We start from the raw sequence: 20,380 nt of genomic DNA on the forward strand, positions 1-20,380 counted from the left end.
CAGCCGTTGTCTCAAGGATGGATGGATACAAAGCATTAGAGGAGATGGATTATGAACATTTAGCTGATGCAATACTGCCTTAATAATCGGCAATGATTTCTAATCCTCATATTAAAACAGCAAAGCCGTGGAAATCTGATTACATTACTCCTCTGGTGGAAACGCTTCTCACTTATTTACTCCTCATAAACCAACATGGTGATAGGAAATGAGAAACATCTGTCAAGTGCACTGTACAGTGTGGTACAATTATGTCTGCTTTTACAGGAATGCCAACCAGCAATACATTTCAGCTGCAAATGTACAGCATACCAGGTGGAATGCCTTGCCAATAAATCACAGCACTGCAGCTGAGTGTTGGCAGCGTTGTCTCTGGCTCAGTATACACAAGCAGTGTGTCCAAGGTCATTGTGGGAGACTCACCTCAACATCAAGAGGAACCATCCATCTCACTTATCACTGGATGTGCAATGGTGAATAATCATTGTATGATAAATGGGGAGCTTCCTCCATTCAAGCAAATAGATAGCGTAGATACCACGAGTGAATGGTATCTGGAGTAAAGGAGCAGCACAGAATGTTTTCAGACATACAGTAGATAATAAACACACACACACTCACAAAAGATACTTAAGCAGCACAAAGGAGATTCTTGAAGATGCCCGTCATCTCCTACGTTGCAATATCGCTTCACCCAGTATCTAAAGATCACAGAGATTCTGCTCTACTTTACATTGACTCCTGTAAATAAAACCTCACACAAAAGCAAATCTGAAGCAGAATAACAACAAAAAATAAAGTCAGTCGGTTATCAAAGGAAAATGGAGGCGCTTCAGTGGGTGAGGGTGTGTGTGTGTGGGGGGGGCAGGAATGGCAGCATGTGAACTAACTCGAAGGAAATTCACCAACACGGCCTCAACATGTAGAACATTGGGGGGGATGGCATAGCAAGAACGCTGTGGAGGAGGAATCTGAAGCAGAGGTGAATGGGTTATGTGGGGGTATGAAAGGTACGTCTATTTTTGAGCAAGAACAGATGGGAAAACAGATGAGGTATCCACAGGGTATCAATTATCCTCAGTATTGCACCTAGGCAATGATGCTACCTTCTCCCTGAGTGCCTACAGTTGACTGGGCTGCTCGACTTGCACATCCTTCGGGCCTCAAGTTTGTATTCATGCTACAAAACAGTGCTGAGAGACAATGATCAAAGGACATTAAATCCCTACAAGGGTTAAGAGGTCAATGTGTTTGGTGGTGAATGGCTGAAAGAAGCTTGTTTTTACCTGGCATGTTAGTACCCTGTTTTCATGTCAGCATGGTAGTATGACATTATCCTACTATCTGTGTCTGTTTATTTCACATAAATATCTATATTATTATTGTATTTGTATTTATACAAGACGTGAGCAAAGCCTACACCAGGAAATTGTTCAAAATCATCCAGACTGCATGCTTTTCTATGGGAATGGCTTATAATTCAATTCAATTCAATTCAGTTTATTTTGTATAGCCCAATATCACAAATTTGCCTCAGAGGGCTTTACAATCTGTACACATACGACATCCCCGTCCCAGGACCTCACATCAAATCAGGAAAAACTCCCCAAAAATAACCTTTCACAGGGAAAAAAGGGAAGAAACCTTCAGGAGAGCAACAGAGGAGGATCCCTCTCCCCGGATGGACAGAAGCAATAGATGTCATGTGTACAGAATGCCATTTGTACTCTTCATACCGGCCTGGTATCACAGAAATATGTGAAAGGACCACAACCTCGTAATGTAAAATGATATACCTCCACCACGGAAACAATGCTGATGGAAAGTCAATTAGGATTTCTCTTTCCTAAACCTAACCAAGTTGTTGTGTTGCCCAAAGCAAAATGAATTATCTAAAGCTGAGCCCAGTCACCTTACAGAGGAAGCTCATCTTGCCCACTTGTATCTGTGATTTCTTTCTTTCGTTTACTACCTAAAGCTCATGACCATAGGTGATGGGGTCATACATAGATGGACTAGCAAATCGAGAGCTTTGCCTTCCAGCTCAGCTTCTTCTTCCCAACAACAGTATGTTACAATGCCTCACAGCTTCACTGTGGACACCACAGGAAAACACAATCTCAAGCTCCATTTTACCCTCCCTCGTGAACAAGACCCTGAGATATTTTAACTTCCTCGCTTGGGGCAGTGACTCACTCCTAACCTGGAGAGGTGATCAGTTGGCAGTTCCGGTGCACTCTTCATCTGAGTGTCCAAAACATACAGACGCAGATATGACCACACAGTTGATCATCAGTCTTTGGACCACGTTGTTCTGGTACCAATTACACCAATGAACTGCTCTATGTATGAACACGGTGTTCGTTATGGACAATCTATGACTAGCACATGACTAACTCTCCAGGAGTTTGGTTCCAGAACTAGTGCTACGTGGAGGTGAGCCCAACTATAACTAGTTTGTATTGCTCCATACAGCTCTAGTAGAAAAAGTATAATTAACCATTTCTCTCTGCTGTTCTCCTCCATCCCTCCTGTTCTTCCTTCAACCCTCCTTGTGAACCAGGGAACAACAGCTACACTTCATCTTCAAACACTGACAGCACGGCACTCTAATTAGGTGCCAATTACATCTATTTGAGTGACTTGTTTGCTGTTAAATTTAAGCAGCAAGCAGCATTGGACTGAGACCCCCAGAAGTAATTTCATATCTCAAAATAAGTCCACAGCCTGCAGTTACAATGATGTCAAAATGCTCAACATTTATTCTCTTTAATTACACTCACTTTTGCCTTTCATATTGTTGTGCTCTCTGTTATCATAAGTGTGTATTTGTTGGACAGGTAGTGTCATTTAAATCTTAAATCTTTAAGTCTTTTTATTCAGTTCTAACCAAAGCCATTATTCACAATTTAAAAGGAAATGCCAGAGAGGAAAGCTTATTAATGATAAACCCTTACTAATAATAGGGGTCATTCTGCTAAAAATGCTGTATCAGTTAGAATTGACCTGGCACTATATCAAAATGCTTAGGGCAGAGAAAGCTGCATATTCCAACGATAATAATCTTACTTAACATCCTTCTGTACCGAAAATATGAAAAGCAAACCACAACGCAAAGGTGACAAAGGACAGAAAAACAGCTCAGACCTTCTAATGTTAAATAAGACTTTTTCTTACCATCCAGGATTGAACTCGACGTGGGCATCAAAGAAGCCAACGACAGGAGCCGTGGCCGCGTTCCAGCCATGTATTCTGGCTCGGATCAGGCCCTCCCGCTTGCTGTTCCTCACAATCTTTACCAGGCCTGGGTAGCGTTGGTTCACATACTGGTCCAAGTTGAATTTCAGATCCACTGAAAGAGGGCAGATAGAGAAATTCTTCCTTAAAATTCCATCCAAATAAATGTGTAAGGACAGCAAGTGAAAATATGTTTCCAAGATGGTTTTGATCAAACTTGCCATGAGTCTTGAGACTGCAGTGAAAATTAGTGTAATTTTTTTTCTCTAATTTTTTTATTTTTGTATTGCATAATGCTTGTAACTTGTGCCAGGCACTGGCAAGTTACTCATTAAACATTTCGCATAACTTTACCATAGAGCTGAGCCTCGTCAAAGGCACCTTTATACTCCAACTCCAAAGCTTCGAAACCCACACAACACCTCTTTGGTAACACGTGTAGCAATATAATGTGAGTCATAATGGTTTAACAAGCATAATGGTTTAACAAGCAGCCACTCTAAGGTTAAGTCAGTATTTACTGACTATCAACGTTATCTACCTTAACGTTAGTCCTGCATGCAGTCTTGTCTTCACAGTAAAGCCGTTAACTGATAACACCGACACATCCTCCAATTCCGAGTGATTCCTATGTGTAGGCTTATGAGTGGCTTATGTTAGCAAGCCAGCTAAGTCAACAGAACATGTAATAGCCTTTTTCAGTGCAGACATTTTGACAAGTCATGGTAGGAAAAGCTTAGATGTATTTAATAACATTAATAATCATGACATACCACTTGGGGTGGGGGGAGGTATTGCGTATGCCTATCGTTGAGTTTTACTAGGTAAGTATAGTCACATGCTATTTGGCAATAGTTCAAACTACAAGTAGTGACTAGTAGTATAGTCAGAATGTGTAGGGAGTAGATTATGGTGGATGACAGGGTCAAACTCAGAATTTATACCTGAAAGACTTGGGATTGAGTCCAACGAAAAGCCTAATCAGCAACACCGGGGCCTGGACAGCTTTGCTTCAGGCTAACCAGGGTTAAGACTTTTGTATTTTCACTACTTTAGGCCATAATCTATGCATGTCCAACCAAAATAAATTGAGCCCCAGGTTAGCCCCGGGGTTGCTGGAGCCGATCCCAGCTGACATTGGGCACATATAACATCTTTGGCAACTTTTATTAATAAAGTAAAATCCAACTAAATCAAGAGCAGTGATCATTTGTCACAACTGAGACAATCTTCACTGTAGAGGTTGCGGTACAGAGTGACTGTCTAATGCATTCCACCAATTACATCTTTATTCTAGCTGGATTACAACATATCTCCTCCTCTGCTCTCACAGACAAGTTTGGCTGTCATTACTGGAAAAATTTTGCACGATAAACAGCCAGTTGCACAAATTGCTGTCTGCATTTCATTGGAGGATAGATGGCTGTTTGAGCTTCTCCTCTGGGTTTCTGCTGAGCGTTCCACTTTCTGAGGGAGAGATTAATAAGGACGCTTGTGGCACACTGGCTCTGAACAGCATCCACACCTAGTTTGTGACTGTAACTCGCAACATAAATCAGCCAGTGAAAGTAGAGAAATGGTAGACAAATCCTCTGTCTGTGTGACTGAGGAGACACAGTGGATGGATTGTCAGGAGTCTGTTTCTAGGTTATGGTCTTCAACCTTTTTCAGGCCAAGGACTCCCAAACTGAAAGTGATGGAGCAGGGACTCAACATTTTCTGTCAATTGCATGATAATCATGCTTACGAACTATTCAAATTTACGTTATTGTTTTTCAACATAAATGTGGAAACGAAAATTAGCGATGGCCTATTACTGCCACTGACATTCATAAACATACCTGTTATCTTCATACAATACTGAACTATTCAAATAATAGACAGATTCATGTTATTTTCTTTTATAAACATAGGCCAACTTATCTATTCTTGGATGGATGGAGGTTGCCAGGCAGAGGGCCATATCAGCCACAGGCTAGTCTCGCACTGTGAGTGAACTGTTACCCAGCTTGAGAGAGCGTCAGTGTGTCGCTAAATGTGTGCATTTCTGGAGAATTGTTGGAAATAAATATGAACAATGGTCTAAATCAACCAAAACTTCCATGACCCCTTTTCATGATTAAAGCAAACATTCATGGGAACTTTCTCAGTTTGTGACTGTCCCTGTCTGTGGATTTCTTGTTTTCCATTTCAATAGTACTCTTAAGTTTAACATCGACACATGTCCAGCAGTAGGTAGTAGATTTCATCTCCAGCATTTCCACGTGGTCTTTCCATGTTCTCTGTATGTCCATCTCTCTCCGTCTGTTGGATTTGTTCTCCTCAATGTAGGTGTCTAATATCACTGATGGAGAGTAATTATTACATTATATACAAGTACTATACTATGCTTTAACTCTATTATATTTCAGGAAAGTAGCTATTCACTTTCCTGATTTAGTTTTCTTTTGCTATACTCCAAGTACATTTTGCACATAATTCTTCTGTAATTTTACTTTTAGTAAAGTTGAAGTAAGTACTTCAACTACAATCTGATAAGATATAATTTTAGCGCATTTCGATGGCCAAAGTGCAAAACCTCCTGCAAAATGATCCAGCAAAAGTGGAGAAAACCCTCCTATGTGCACTTTGTTTTTTTTTGGGTTTTTTTGTATTATGCATTTGGTATTCATTTTTCAGATAGGAGGTTTTGCTCTTCGGCCATCGATTTCATTCTCACGAACTGAGACAACCTTTCCTATTTCATCTTTGCTATAAAGCGTCTCAGAGCAGCGGATACAAATGAGCTTGCTGTTAGCATTTAGTACATGTCACATAAGCTTATTTAGGAATAACGAGGTTCATCTTTACTGCCTTCCAATTTGGATCAGTCACTGTCAGAAGCTGCATTGCTCCTCTTTGAAGGTCCAGAGACCTTTTCAGTTTGGTGCTGTTTGCACTGTTGAATATTTCTAACCTATGCATTGGGTCTCCTTTATCATCGACCTGCTCTGCAGCTACAATATGATAAAAGCTATTAGAGTGCAATAATTACTGGGCTTTGCTGGGAAGGAGAAAATATATGGGCCTCCCCTTGATCCTAGCAAATAAAACATTGAACTGCATCCATGGGAGGAGAGTTATGGAGCAGGGAATACATTTTAAAGGAGTAGCAGTGAAACATAACTGGGGATAAATAACTATCCATCATACCATGAATTTAAAATGAACGCATGGTGTACTGCGCAAGGAGCACCATGAATTCCTTTGGCGATATGGGAGATTATGGAAGCTGTTGTGTTGAGGATAGATGGTAGAGAGTTATTGAACCTGCCTTTGATTATTTAAACTGGGGCAAAGCCTTAGAGTTCACTTACAAGCTGCAAAGCCTGCATTATATCCTTCCACATACTGCCTCCTTTGTGCCCACTAAAGACAGGTACACCCACATTCAAAATAAGCCACAGGACTTTTTGGTTTCCGATCCAGTAAGACCAGCCTCAGAACAGGCATCAGTTGAGTTTCTTTGTGCGTTTACAAAGGTCTGGTCTCTGACAGACCTTATTCTTCTAACAGTGGATTGATCGACTTGTATTAGACACAGAAACAGAAACGGGTCACAATCGATCACAAGCAGACTAGTGGAGTTGGTAAACTGAATCACCACAAGTAATTTGTTGTTCATTAAATATTCAAAAACACCATTGCCAAAAGTAAAATGATACTCCTCATCCTGGGGTAACATCTAAATGCAGTGAGACAGTATAAGCCCTTCACTAAAGTGGGGAACGTTTTGACAGTCGGCCTGTGCATTGTGGAAATAATCTGTGCGTCAGCAATTTGGAGGTTATCCACCTCTGACAGAAACAACACAATGGTAACTTGGTTCATGTGTTAGTGACTCTTCACACATCCACCTCATTTAAAATTCTTCCCCGGCAACATTAGGCTGTTTTTTTTGACAGATAAATTCTGAAAAAAACATTTGCTCTGCTTTCTGTCTTTTCATCACCTCTCCTCTTTGTTTTTATTACGATGCTCGGTGATTGCATTACCTGCTCTATATATGCACCATATAGTAGTGACTGAGTGCAGTATGCGAGTGTCGTAGTTAGAGTGCGAGAAACTCTTTCCCATTAATAGTTTTTTTGCAACTGGCTTTCAATTAAACGTAAAGTCATGGAACTGAGCCCTTTCAAACCAAATTAAGATCATTATATAGGAATTAAACAGTGTCTTTTTTTAAATTGTTTTTTGCAAGTGTCACAATGTGTCAGACAAAAATTCTGTTGCGGGGTAATTTGAAAATCCTCCAATCTTTAATCAGATTTAATGAATGTAATGTTAAAAGTAATTCAGCTTCACTTGAAATTAATACTACAAGCTGTACTCTACTGGTCCTCAGTTTATACTCTGTTTTTATTATATGAATCATTAAGTTATCAATGTGATGGTGGTATTTGCTGGGATTAAATTATATAAGGCTCATTAAGCCTTTCCATGCTGGTACGCTGCTAACATGGCGAACAACAATACATTTGAGTCCTCCTGCCTATTACACACACACAGCCAAAGCTCATCAATTGGAATGTGAGTTTAGTTTGGACCAGTGCTGTGAATAAACCTTTCAGCCTCAAGGCAAACATGCTTCCGGTGCTTAATTTATTATGCCAGAAGTGAGTGTGTCTGTACCTCCACTCATCTCACTGAGCCTTGTTTACATGAGAGGGGACAGACAGAGCCATCCAGAAAAGGTCAAGCACACCAGCCTGCATATTAATTGTCTAATGTCACAGCAGAGCGCCTCCCGAGAAACAGCTCACACTTCTGCACAAATCATCATCACCGTTGGTAAACATACAGTAAGAGCCACTGATGGACGTGTCGGTTTGCAGGCAGTGACCTGGATTTGACCTCATAGATGTACACGGACACCAAAAACATCAACACCTGGTAGTCATGTAACGTGATGTCAGTGAACTGCACACAGCACACTGATGTTAAACACCAGTCTTCAATGCTTTATAGCAAAGGTTACTAAACAAGTGACAGAAGCCATAAGTTTAGCCTTGGGTTTTGCTCCTTGCTGTTTTGGACAGTGCTTGTACATCAGTTTTAATCTGTCTCCTCCTCTGGCTGGAGACAACTTCATTCTAACAGCTCTGATGAGTTTTCATGCCAGAGGTATTATTGTGGCAAATTAGGGGACTCTATAGGGATTAATTAGTTGGAATGCGTTGGGAACTTTGTGGTTTAAATATCTGGATATCAGACATGTAATTTGCTGACAAAGATGTACTCATTGTCAAATCCATTTTAAAACTTTAAAAAACTAATTTAAATGTTGTTGTTCTTCTCTTACAATAATAAATAGATTATTTGGAAAGCTACATGATAAAGAATCTATTCTTTAAAAACAAAACTCCTGTTGTTTACCATAAAATGCCATATTTCTCATGTTTAAGTACTGTTTCAATGTTACGAAGGAGGTGGACAAAAATATATATAATATATACATCATTCCATATTGATGCATCATTACAACCCTACATAACACATAATCTGTCCATATGTAAATATATTAATTAAAGCTGTCTTAAAGTATTCTAGAGTTTCTGCTGGTAGATAAGTCATAATATTATTAATTATTATAATATAATTAATATGGAGTTACTCCAGAGCCTTTGTGATCATGAGAGTCTAAATGCGGTTTCTTTTCCACCCTTGCTATAATAACATTTCATGGGAGGGAGTAGACGTGAAATGCAATACATTTAAATGCTGTCAGAAATGTTGCAGTCTTCATAGTAAAAATAGGGTTGTCCTCGAAAATGTATTCCAGGAAAACCTTTGCGAGAGTCAAAATGCGTGGGGCAGACCGACATGATGAGAGGAGGGGTCGACTTCCATTTGTATCTGTTCATTGGCTGTTAACGGCTGCCTGTTTAATTGTAGGCAGTTAGAGCCTCAGCGGGGAGCAGAGATGTGCCAGAGTTGAGTCCTGCTCGGCCTTCTTTCAGTATGTTACTCATGCGCCCTTTTCCACTGCCAGCCTGAGGGAGGCAGGCCTGTTACGCTGTGCCAAGTGAAGGAGGGCCAAGTGTCGTCTGGAATCTAGTTCATTGTCCCTCCCTCTCCAAACGGAAAAGCTTTTGGGATGTGGAGCCGAGCATCGTCAGCTGCTGTTGGCGTCATGGTGTGGAGGCAACTGAAGCATTTGCCCACATCGCCATGGAGACAGTAGTAAGCAACAGCAGTTTAGCAAAGGACGAGACCAATCCCATCCCTTCTCTTCCCTCTTTTTTTAAGCTATTTTTAAAACATGGTGTGCAAGAGCCCACCCTCAGGGGTTCTCTATCCCTTCAACTGTTACTCACAAAACCAAACACCCAGAAAACTGACTCTGACACACACACACACACACACACCAACACACATAAGAACCTGTAGCATTAGAAGACTGATCATTCTGGCTGGAGTCCAAAAACATCACGCTAACTCAGTTGTGTATGACGCCTTAAGTTTGCGTTCCACCAGCAACGACAAGAGATGATGAATAGGGTGACTGTCTCAACTGAATAGCCGAACCTTACGCATTAGACAATGACAAACTGCAGGTTCTACAGGTTTCATGATTTTAAGTCTGAGCACTTGTAAATGAGGAACAATTAAATGTGCTGCAAAAAGGAATGATCAGAACGATATTGGATCAAACCACAGCAACTGACAACATCTCAGTGACTAACATAAATGAATTCCCTGCAGAGCATATACATTAAGTCACCAGGGGTTAAAGACTTTTTTATTTTTTTAATCCAACTAATGAAGCTGTCAAAGGTCTTACCACTGTCACTGTTGTCGTCCACCAGGATGATCTCCTTGAGCACATGTGCTGGTGTGTGGTTGACAACACTGTGGACGGAGCGCAGGATCACTGACAGGGCCTCGTTCACAAAGATGAAGACCACGGAGATCTGAGGAAGGTCTTCTGGGTACGTCAACAGCTTACACCTGTTAAGATACATTTAAGATTATTAGCCAGAGCTAAAATTGCCTGCACTTTGTTTGCATGTCATTCCCTGAGAAATACATACGACTTTCATATCCAGGTGTAATATCTATCTTTTGTCTCGGCAAAACCTATTTAGGTGTTTAAAGACCTTCTATACAAAAGGATTATTGGAAAGCTCTGGCTATATAAAGCAGAGCAATTATACAATTTAAAAAACTCAGTCATAAGAAATAGCTAATTCATTATTTAAATAAAAGAATAATGGTGTGTAATTCTGACAGAAGCTTTAAAATAGACAATGTAAAATAGGCATTTTGACTTTGCAGAAAGATGTAGTGACAGTGAGCATGTGCAGTAGCAGGGCCCTGGAACCGGCACACCTGCGGTAAATTGGATGCAGACATGATTAATGTGATTACACCTGTGGTTCACCTACACCTACACACCCACACTAACGTATTATGTGTTGAGAAATCAGCCTCTTCTTTCTACTGGTTGGAGAAGCTTTTACCTCTTTGAAATGTAATTAAATGTGCAGTACAATAGATATGTGTATCCAGCTTCATATTTCTGTTAAAAAATAAAGGGATAACTTAATAAAGAGATAACCTTGTTCTAAGTGAATCAAACGAACAATGACAAAAATAGCACTCTTCTAAGATATAATTTGAAGCATCACATCCATTTGATGGTGAAGCTGCAGCTCCCAGACCCGGATCCTCTATAGTGTACTGTGACTAATGCTACAGTATAGCTGCCATACTCTTCAAACCTGAATATGCTGACTGGAGTTCTCTTTTTGAAACCCAGATTCTTCGGCATGCTAACAGGCTCAAATTGCAGGCATAATGTTTACCATGTTCACCATTTTATTTTAACATGGTAGCATTCTAACATTTTCTAATTTGCACATAGCAAAAAGTGCTGCTGAGGCTTGTTATTAATTGTGTCTGTATTTTGTCATATTCCAAAGTATTGGACAAATTAAAATGCTGTGACGTGATGATGGTTAGATGATGGCTTTAATCTAGATTAAAGGTGAGAGGATCTCTAAAGTGATTACAGTTCATCCTGAGGGGGACAGACCAACACGTCCTCCCCTTGAAACAAACAATACTAATTGACGTAATGATGATATACAAGCTTAAATAAAGTGTGACTTTGGCAATGTCATGGATAGACTGCATCGCCTTGCATTAATGGTTACACATACTGTGTGTGGAGCAGACCAAACCGGACTCCTTAGTTATTGTCCTTGGAGACTTTAACAAAGGAAACCTCAGCCATGAACTCCCTAAATACAAACAGTTTATCAAACTGCTCAACCAGAGAGGGGAACACTCTAGTCTAGATCATTGTTACACAACAATAAGTGGAGCCTTTCACGCCGTTCCTCGCGCTGCACTGGGACACTCTGACCACGTTGTGGTCCATCTGATTCCTGCATACAGGCAGAAATTAAAGCCTGTTGTCAGGAAATCAAAGCAGTGGACCAGTGAAGCTATTCAGGGTCTTCGGGCATGCTTGGACTGCACAGACTGGGATGTTTTCAGGACTTCTACCAACAGTCTGGATAAGTACACAGAGGCTGTAACCTCATACATCAGCTTCTGTAAAGATGGCTGGATACCATCACGCATCAGGGTGAGTTATAACAATGACAAACCCTGGTTCACAGCGAAACTCCATCAGCTAAGGTTGAAAAGGAACAGGCGTTTAGGAGTGTGGACAAGGACTTGTATAAAGAGTCAAATACAGGTTTAGCAAGGCGGTGAGAGACGCTAAACGACTGTACTCTGAGAAACTGCAACACCCGCTCTCAGCAAGTGACTCTTCTTCTGTCTGGAGAGGTCTCAGACAAATCACCAACTACAAACCTAAAGCCCCCCCCACCCCATGAATGACCTACAAACCATCTGAACCAGTTCTACTGTCGCTTTGAAACACAATAGAGCAGTCCCATGACCACCAGCTCCCCCTCCCTCAGCTCAAACACCAATCCCTATGTATCTATTAGTGCACAATGTTTATTTTTTAAATTATATTTGTATTATTTTATTTTATCCTATGTCTGTTTATTTGTATGCACCTTGCTTGTATGTGCAACGCACTTGGCCAATAAATGATTCTGATTCTGATAGAGAAGCCAAATCTTGTCTGAGACTTCTGGCAGCTAAACTGGGTTCATCCTCAAATGCTGTGGGAATTCATTCAGTACAGAAATAACAGAGTGTGGCTGGATGTGGAGAAGGCAATCACATGCCTCTATTGACAAAGACAATCAGAAGCCTGGATAATGTCAGAATTACCGATAGAGGGAGGTGAATAACCAAGTATCTCTATGTAACATGAGCCCAAATATGATCAAAACCAGTGAAACGCAAAACTGGGTTACAAGTATCCTTTTAAATGTGGTCAATGTCCTCCATCTCTTAACCTGTTAGCTGTCACACCACCCGTCATGCCTCAATGTCCAAATCTCAAACATTACATTGACTCCATGGTTACCTCTTTTGAACATCTGTGAACACTTACACTAGTATAATTAATAAAATGTACTGTACTCTCACACAACAACAGCCCAGTTACTATGCTTTGCTGATACTCTCAAGACTGTCACCACCAGAAAAAAATTGTATTTTCTCACAAGCATGCTGTGGTTTTGAAGTCAGAAATAACCGTGTTGACTGGACTGACACACTTAGATGATTCCTATGGCAACTGTGATCACACACACACACACACACACACACACACACACACACACACACACACAGTCAACATCTTGTGAATCTTGCCACTTCGCAAAAACTAAGCTCCAAACGCAACAGCTGACAAACCCAATTCACTCGCTCCATTTGTTGCTCCATGTTTTCACATATCTTATTCAGCAGTGTTGTCTCATTAAGTAGGGATAGTGACGTGGCTATTGTAAGGTTGAATTATTTATAAAAGATTTTGACTCCAATGAATTTTATATTATTCCATATTGGAATATCAAATTGACATGAATCAAATATAATGTAAACAAATCTATGAGTTTTGTTTAGCTTCAGCAAATCTTGCTCAGCTTGAAGTCTTTTGCCAAACATTCCCACCAGGATTGTGTTAAAGACAGTGAAGTATTGCACAATGTATCAGCCTCACATGCTACCACAGATCATTGGATGTGATAGAGGCAACGAGTGAGGTCGAAATTCAGTCAGGTTAGGGCGTTATTTTAAAATAATTGTCTCATCGTCCTGAAACACAAATTAAGGCTGCTAGAAAAGAGATCTATTATCTCAACTAATAAGACACAGTGAGATTATGGAGCTGCATACAATCACTTGTGTGGTGTTATACTGTGTTATTTCTGCATACTGAAAAACACATCAAATTAAAACCTCATCGTTATCACAATGTAACCGCTTATGACACTGCTAATGTTTTTCCTTGTTCACTGTGTGGTCGTATTTTTAGATATAAAACTTGGTAATGTTGGTATCAAAGTCAAAATGCTGCTACCTTGAGCGTGTTTTGTTCAAAGACAGCACGTTCCCTGATCTTCCACCCTTACTGTGAGCCATCTGAGCTCTACTGGAGCTCGGCGCACTGATACCCCGGTGAACTGCGATGTCAGCCTGAGTCAGCAGCATCCGTGGGGTCAGTCCGCTGGGGCACGGCCACACAGCAGATGGATCCCAGCATGATGCTATAGTTACATCCTCTTTTCTCCACCCATTGGAACCCTCCTTGTCCTCTACAGCCGCTAGTTTGTGTGAGTATTTGTGTGTGTGTGTGTGTGTGTGTGTGTGCGTGTGTCTGTCAGGCATGTGTTTGCAACTTCTAACCTTTCAACAATGAGATTTGGCAAGAGAGCAACTAGCAATTATGTAGAAAGACACAACAGATGGTATCTTTTTAGGGCCCGAGCACTGACAACGGTGGGCCAGCGAAGGCCCCATTGAAACTGTAGTGTTTCTTCTTTTTCTTATTGTGCCAAATTAATTGGCTTTTTGGGGGCTTCATCATATCCCAAAACTCCCCCAAGTTGACATGCATATCAGGACTGGTGAAACATTATATATTTTAGGGGTCTTGAATGTTGTTTTTTAAGGTAGAAAGGCCACACCAATCGCCTCCTATGACCGATTGACTTGAAATTCAACACGCCATCATTCCTTTTCTGCTGCAGAACAAGCTCTCCCAGATGCACGTGCCCGACTCCACCTGCAAACGGATCACAGAGTTCCTTTCTGACAGGATGCAGCACATGAAGCTGGGTCCATCAGCACTGGTTCCCCCCAAGGCTTCGTTCTCTCCCCTGTGTATATACCAACACTTGCACCTCCAGTCACCAGTCCGCCAAGCTTCTGAGGTTTGTGGATGACACCACCCTCTTTGGACTCATCTCTGGTGGGGATGAGTCCGCCGACAGGTGGGAGACTGACCATCTGGTGTCCTGGTGCAGCGAAAACAACCTTGAGCTCAACGCTCTAAAGACAGCAAAGATGGTTGTTTGATTTACAGAAGAACGCAGCTCCACCCGCAGCCATCACCCTGTGTGACGCCCCCCCCCCCCCCCCCCCGTCAACGCTGTGGAGTCCTTCCGCTTCCTGGGCTGCACCGTAATCAAATGGGAGCAGAACCTCAGCTCCATCACCTCTGCTCAGCAGAGAATGTTCTTCCTGAGGCAGCTGAAGAAGTTGACCATGATGGTGCACTTCTACACAGCCATCATATGAGTCCATCCTCTGCTCCTCCATCTGGTACGCTGCAGCCTGCCCTTGTCCTTGGCAGTGGCTGCAGCGTATCATCCGCTCTGTTGAGAGGGTGATTGGCTGCAATCTGCCGGCCCTCTGTGACTTGTTCGCCTCCAGGACCCTGAAGCGGGCAAGTATGAATGTAGCCACTCTCACCCTGGACACAAAGTGTTCCGAGTCCCTTCCCTCTGGCAGGAGGCTGCAGTCCATCAGGACCAAGACCTCACGCCACAAGAACAGTTTCATTCCAGCTGCAGTCGGGTTCATCAACAAAGCCCGGCACCCCCACTGACTTGACTTGTTTTATTCTATGTCTATGTTTAATTGTTATGCATTTTTTTCCCCGAGTCAAATTCCTTGTATGTGCAATGACTCTGATTCTGATTCTGATTTATACATCGTGGGTAAAGTACACTTGTCACATTAACTTCTATTGTTAATGATTACCTTGCAATTTGAGCTGGTTGCTTTGAACATAACTTCTTCTCATGCATTCTGGTGTACTCTATTTTGGAGTAAACAGACAACATATATTGGTACAGTGTGTTTCTTACAGGTACTGGCATACAGAGAGCACATAATTAATCAGACAATATTTCTTGTTTTGTCTTTTGTCCCAAATAATTCTTGTTATGTCAAATTTATTTTAGACAAAAGGAAAAAGAAAAAGACATAGACGTACAATTCCAAGCAAAATAGCAGTTTGGGAAAGTGTTGGAGCAGATAATGCAGTTGCATTTAAAAAACAATGAAAGTCAAAGTAATAACAAAATTAAGAGATATAATATATATATATATATATGTATATTTTAATTAACTTACAACTTACTTTTTAGCAAAACCTTTTCCGACATCTAACAGATACGAACGTTAGATGTTATGTGTTAGTTTACTAGTAATTTGTCATAGTCGTGTTTGTCACCACCTGATGAATGTACGAACATCTGCCTGAGTCTTACTTTGTGTGACACTACTGCAACAGTGTAAGGTTCATCCTTAGCTATTGCCACAATGTTTAAGGTGGTTGTATTATAATACAGGAGCTTGAGACGCACTGAAACATCGTGATCCTTTTTATTTACTTACGTGACTCTTGAACCTAATACTGGCATCGATTGGTGCATCGGAATGACAATCTACTGCCAATAGTCTCACTGTGCAAGTAGACTAGGGCTCGCTGTTCTGGACTGGGAAAGTTTAATTTCATGCACTGTTATCAATCACTTTCATTACCGCATGCAGTCCACATGCATTTGACAGCAGAGGTTATAAAAGGAAAACTAAAGCACAGAGTGTTTATGATGGAGCACGTTGCGTACACCTATTTGTACTTCAAGCCCTTCTCTTGTGCTTTATTCCTAAGTGCAGAAGTGTTTTGATTGATAACCCCTCTACTGTATCATTTCAGTCCTTCCCTGAGCATTTATGCTCTCCCTCAGCAACTCCTTTGTTCCCTTCCACAGCTTTCTCTATTACCTCTCTCAATCAGCCTTGCCAGGTCTATAAATACTATGACAAATCTGGCAGTGAGTTTGAATGGAGATTTTTTAATTTTTTTTGCACCGCGGCACTCCTTTACACAGCCACAACCTGGCCAGTGTGCAAAACAACTGGAGAGGCTGCGTTTAATATACATTACCACGGTAATTTCTCGAAAAATGTCAGAGGGGGCAACGCAGCCTCATCGCTTCTAGTTGAGATGTGGAGGGAAGCTGGATTTCAGTGTTGAGATCCTAAAGTGATATTGTAGTTCCATTGCCCTAGTTACTGGATCCAATTTAGGGCATTGCTCAGACTTAAATTTGTACCTGTCTGCGGTAGCGGGGGAAGCCTTGTAAAGCCGTAACAGGATGAGCGATCGACTCATCTGTTTGTAATGGGACTGAACTCACTGGCCAGCGCTCATAATTTGACCCGGAACAAGCTTTGACAGAAACAGAGCGCCTGATTAAGATGTATTCCAATCACACCTCCCCCTTCTCCTCCTCCGCCAGCCGGGTGGCTCAGTGCTCCCTCTGACTTGTTCCCCACTGGCGGCTCTTATTTGCTGTGAAATTTCACATTAACCTCCTGCAACCCGTGCAGTGCAAGCAACACCAAAGCAACTTTCCAATCCGCAAGCACTTCTCTCAGAAAGATAATCGTTTGCCTTGTCATTCCTCCAACCCCCTCCGCCCCCCCCCCCCCCCCCCCCCCCCCAACCAGGAGATAAACTGTGGCACTGGAAAGAGCAACAATTTGCAGCAGAAGATCCTGCATCGTGGAGACCTTGCGATCCCATTCTGCAGTATCAGAGGCTAAAGAGATGAGGTAAGCCTGTTTCTTCAGCACCCCTCTCTGGTTATCACCATCCCACAGGCAGACACACACAAGACAAGGGTCCTTGGTGTTTTGGGTTTAACTATTTTGACAAAATATAAATAAACCTTTTGACAATGTGAGATTGGAGATACAGGTGCGTTTGAAGTAATTGAATCTGAATTCCTTTGCAGGAGAAAAACTGGAGGGTAAAAAAAACAGGTAGAATGCGGTGAATAGCATTTTTCTATTTTCGAGTGACACTAGTCACATTTAACATATTTGTGTTTGTTTTGTGGGCATCAGTTATCTTTCTAGCTAGTATGCCTTTTATTATTTTTCACTCCACAGCCCAATGAGATGTTATCATACCTAAACCAAGGACAATGAATAACCATAACACAGAACCTACTTAAGTCCCTTGGTATCTCAGTTAAGAACGTCAAATGCAAGAAGTGAGGGGCAGAAGAGAGAAATTCAGGCTGGTGGGCAGTGAAAGAGGATTACTGTTTTGTTTTTTTTGTCCGAGAGACAATTGCGACTGTAATATTATGAATTGATTTTGCAGCAGACTGGCAGGTTTGAAAAGTGAGCGACTTGAGAACGAGTGGCTCGTTCAGTAATGGGCCATGGTGATGGACTTTGCTTCCCTGTAGTCATCATAGTCCTCTGCTTAATGACTCCTGTTCAATTAAAAGCCCATTAAACAGGAGGTGACTGGTTCCCACTTTTAACCTCAGGACATTAGAATTAAAAATCAGAAATTCCTAACAGTTTTTTATGCTGCATGAGGCATATATTTGCTTCAAACTGAACCAAACAGGTTACTGTAAGTGTGAAAGCACCCTAAAAGTACTCACTTGTGCACATGAATCCATTTTCTTTTTCTTGCAGTTCTTTGATGTTTCTCTTTAAAGTACTGCTTTGGTGATGTAACCAGAAAAGATATGTTTGCACATTGCACTGTATTGATTTCCATTGAGCCTCACAACAAATGGACTAAGTCGTTATCATAGAGTGTACCTATTGGATAGCTGTCATGGGCTGAAGTTTTACCTTGTTTAACACAACATGTTTTCTTAGCGCTCATAGAGACGATGTGCTTGTGGATATGTGTGAAAAAAATATTCTGGACACGGAGACACAGATCAAGAAGTGTACTGTATACACTGCAGAATTATTTCACAATCTGTGAAACGAGTACTAAATCTATACACAAACACACCGCGACGATATCAAACCAGAAACACCTCAGCAAACCCCCAACACTCACTCCCCTTTCATCTTACTTTCAATTTATTTAAAAGTATAAATAGTATACTAGTAAAAGTATTTATAACAAGTTGATTGAAACAAATTTCATTTCCTAAAACCCCTCCATTCCAGAGGCCCTCAGCTGACATTATTAATTAGCAAACTCCTTTTAGCTTGGCCCCTCCTCCCCGTTCCACTCTTGTCTTATTTTTCTGGGCGTGAAAAGAGCTGTGAACAAAGCAGCGTGGATCAAATGAATTGTTATCCCTGCTAAAGCCCTCAGAAACCTCTCTTGGCCGTCAGATTTCCGCTCAGTGTGTCCGCCTGTCGCCATTGTTCTTTGACACTGTGTGATACGAGCGCCACTGGCAGCCCTGATTACACACACACACACACACACACACACACACACACAGCTGTAGTTCATTGGTTTAAAGGACCGTTTAGGGTGCTTTCTGGGTGTCCACTCAGCGTCTTTCGTTAAAAAAAATTAACTAATTCCCAATTCCTTTGAGTGCAACATTACAACACAACTCTTCAACTGTCACTATCATCTTCCCTTTTATGGGATTAGGCGTGACACAAGTCATTTTATATTGTGTAACTCCCCATGGCAGAGGCCTCAAGATGCTCTGTGGCTAATCTAACTGTACTGCAGTGACAGAAGAGACAAGGAAGGATTAAGTGGAGTCAAGCAAAGAAGATGAAAAGTATCAAACAGGAAGTAAGGATGGCTTTTGCAGTGGGGAGGCACGCTGCCATGTGACAGCAGGATACAGCTGTAGGTGTCATTACTGTAGGCTTCTTGCTCGCTTGCTTGACTTGTAAGAGGATGTTAAGTCAAGAAACCCCTGACACAACTGTTCTCGAAAATGTTGTAGAACTCAGCAAAGGAAGTAAATGCTGTACGGCTTGTTAATCAGCTCATTTTACTCTTCTTTCGTCTCTTTTTGGTTTTTGAGGCAGTACCTTATTACTGGGATTCAGATGTAATGAAAGCGTTGCCATTCATTATTCACTTCAACATAACTTTTACAGTTACTGTATTTTCACAAAAAAATCTGTCACCGATCTCTGCTCAAAATGTCTCTGACTGAAGAAATAACAGAAATTGAAGAAGGTACAGGTCGATGCCTTTGTTGGAAAATAGACAACGTCGGATTCAAAAGAAATATTCTTACTGCAATATGTCTCCTTGTATAAGTTATAACAACAGCCAGTGTTGGCAAAAGGATAACGCTGGAGTTGTGCAAGAACATTAGCTTGCTAGCAGACCAACAACTTGCCGGTCGTAGCCATCCCCTGAGAATCTCCCTAATGAGGAGGCCCAGAGGAGGAGCAATGTCTGTGAAGTGAATATACATACGCACATTTCATCTGGGATATTGGAGCCCAAAGGCTGCTCTATAGAACACTGCAGGGGTCACAAACTATTTCAGCGTATGAAAATACTGACGTCACCTGCTAACAACATTAATGCCGACAATTGGGAAATGAATGCCAAGCAAGTGTAGTTGTTTTTTACCATGAATCTAATAATTCATATTTGTACTGACTTTGGGTTGGTGCAAATTAACAACGTGCCATTGGGAAACTGGAGCGGCCAGTGCAAATGTTCAGAAACCGGAATTGTCCCCCACTGGAAGCCAACACATTTACACGGATGACATTCGCATGTTTCTTTTCAATATGGAAACCAACGAGAGGCCGTTTTTGATCAAAATTACATTCCATAAATCTCATCAGCACCGGGTCCAGTGTTTTAGTCGTTAGTCTTGAATAATATGAAAAAATACAACTGTAGATTAAACTAGAAGTAGAAACGCTACGTTGGTATTGAATGCCCTTAAATCCC

General features: G+C 41.4%; 1 protein-coding gene across 1 annotated transcript in view; it reads right to left on the minus strand.

The window, feature by feature from the left end:
• The window catches only part of galnt9 (polypeptide N-acetylgalactosaminyltransferase 9), a 76,614-nt gene that overhangs the window by 45,450 nt on the left and 10,784 nt on the right, over positions 1-20,380 (minus strand). Inside the window, exons 3-4 of the mRNA XM_034541872.1 lie at positions 10,061-10,227; positions 3,178-3,352 (exon numbers count right to left, since the gene is read on the minus strand). Coding sequence (XP_034397763.1) covers positions 3,178-3,352; positions 10,061-10,227 — 342 coding nt within the window. The remainder of the gene's footprint in view (positions 1-3,177; positions 3,353-10,060; positions 10,228-20,380) is intronic.

Source organism: Cyclopterus lumpus, chromosome 9 (genome assembly GCF_009769545.1).
Source record: "Cyclopterus lumpus isolate fCycLum1 chromosome 9, fCycLum1.pri, whole genome shotgun sequence".
NCBI lineage: Eukaryota > Metazoa > Chordata > Actinopteri > Perciformes > Cyclopteridae > Cyclopterus > Cyclopterus lumpus.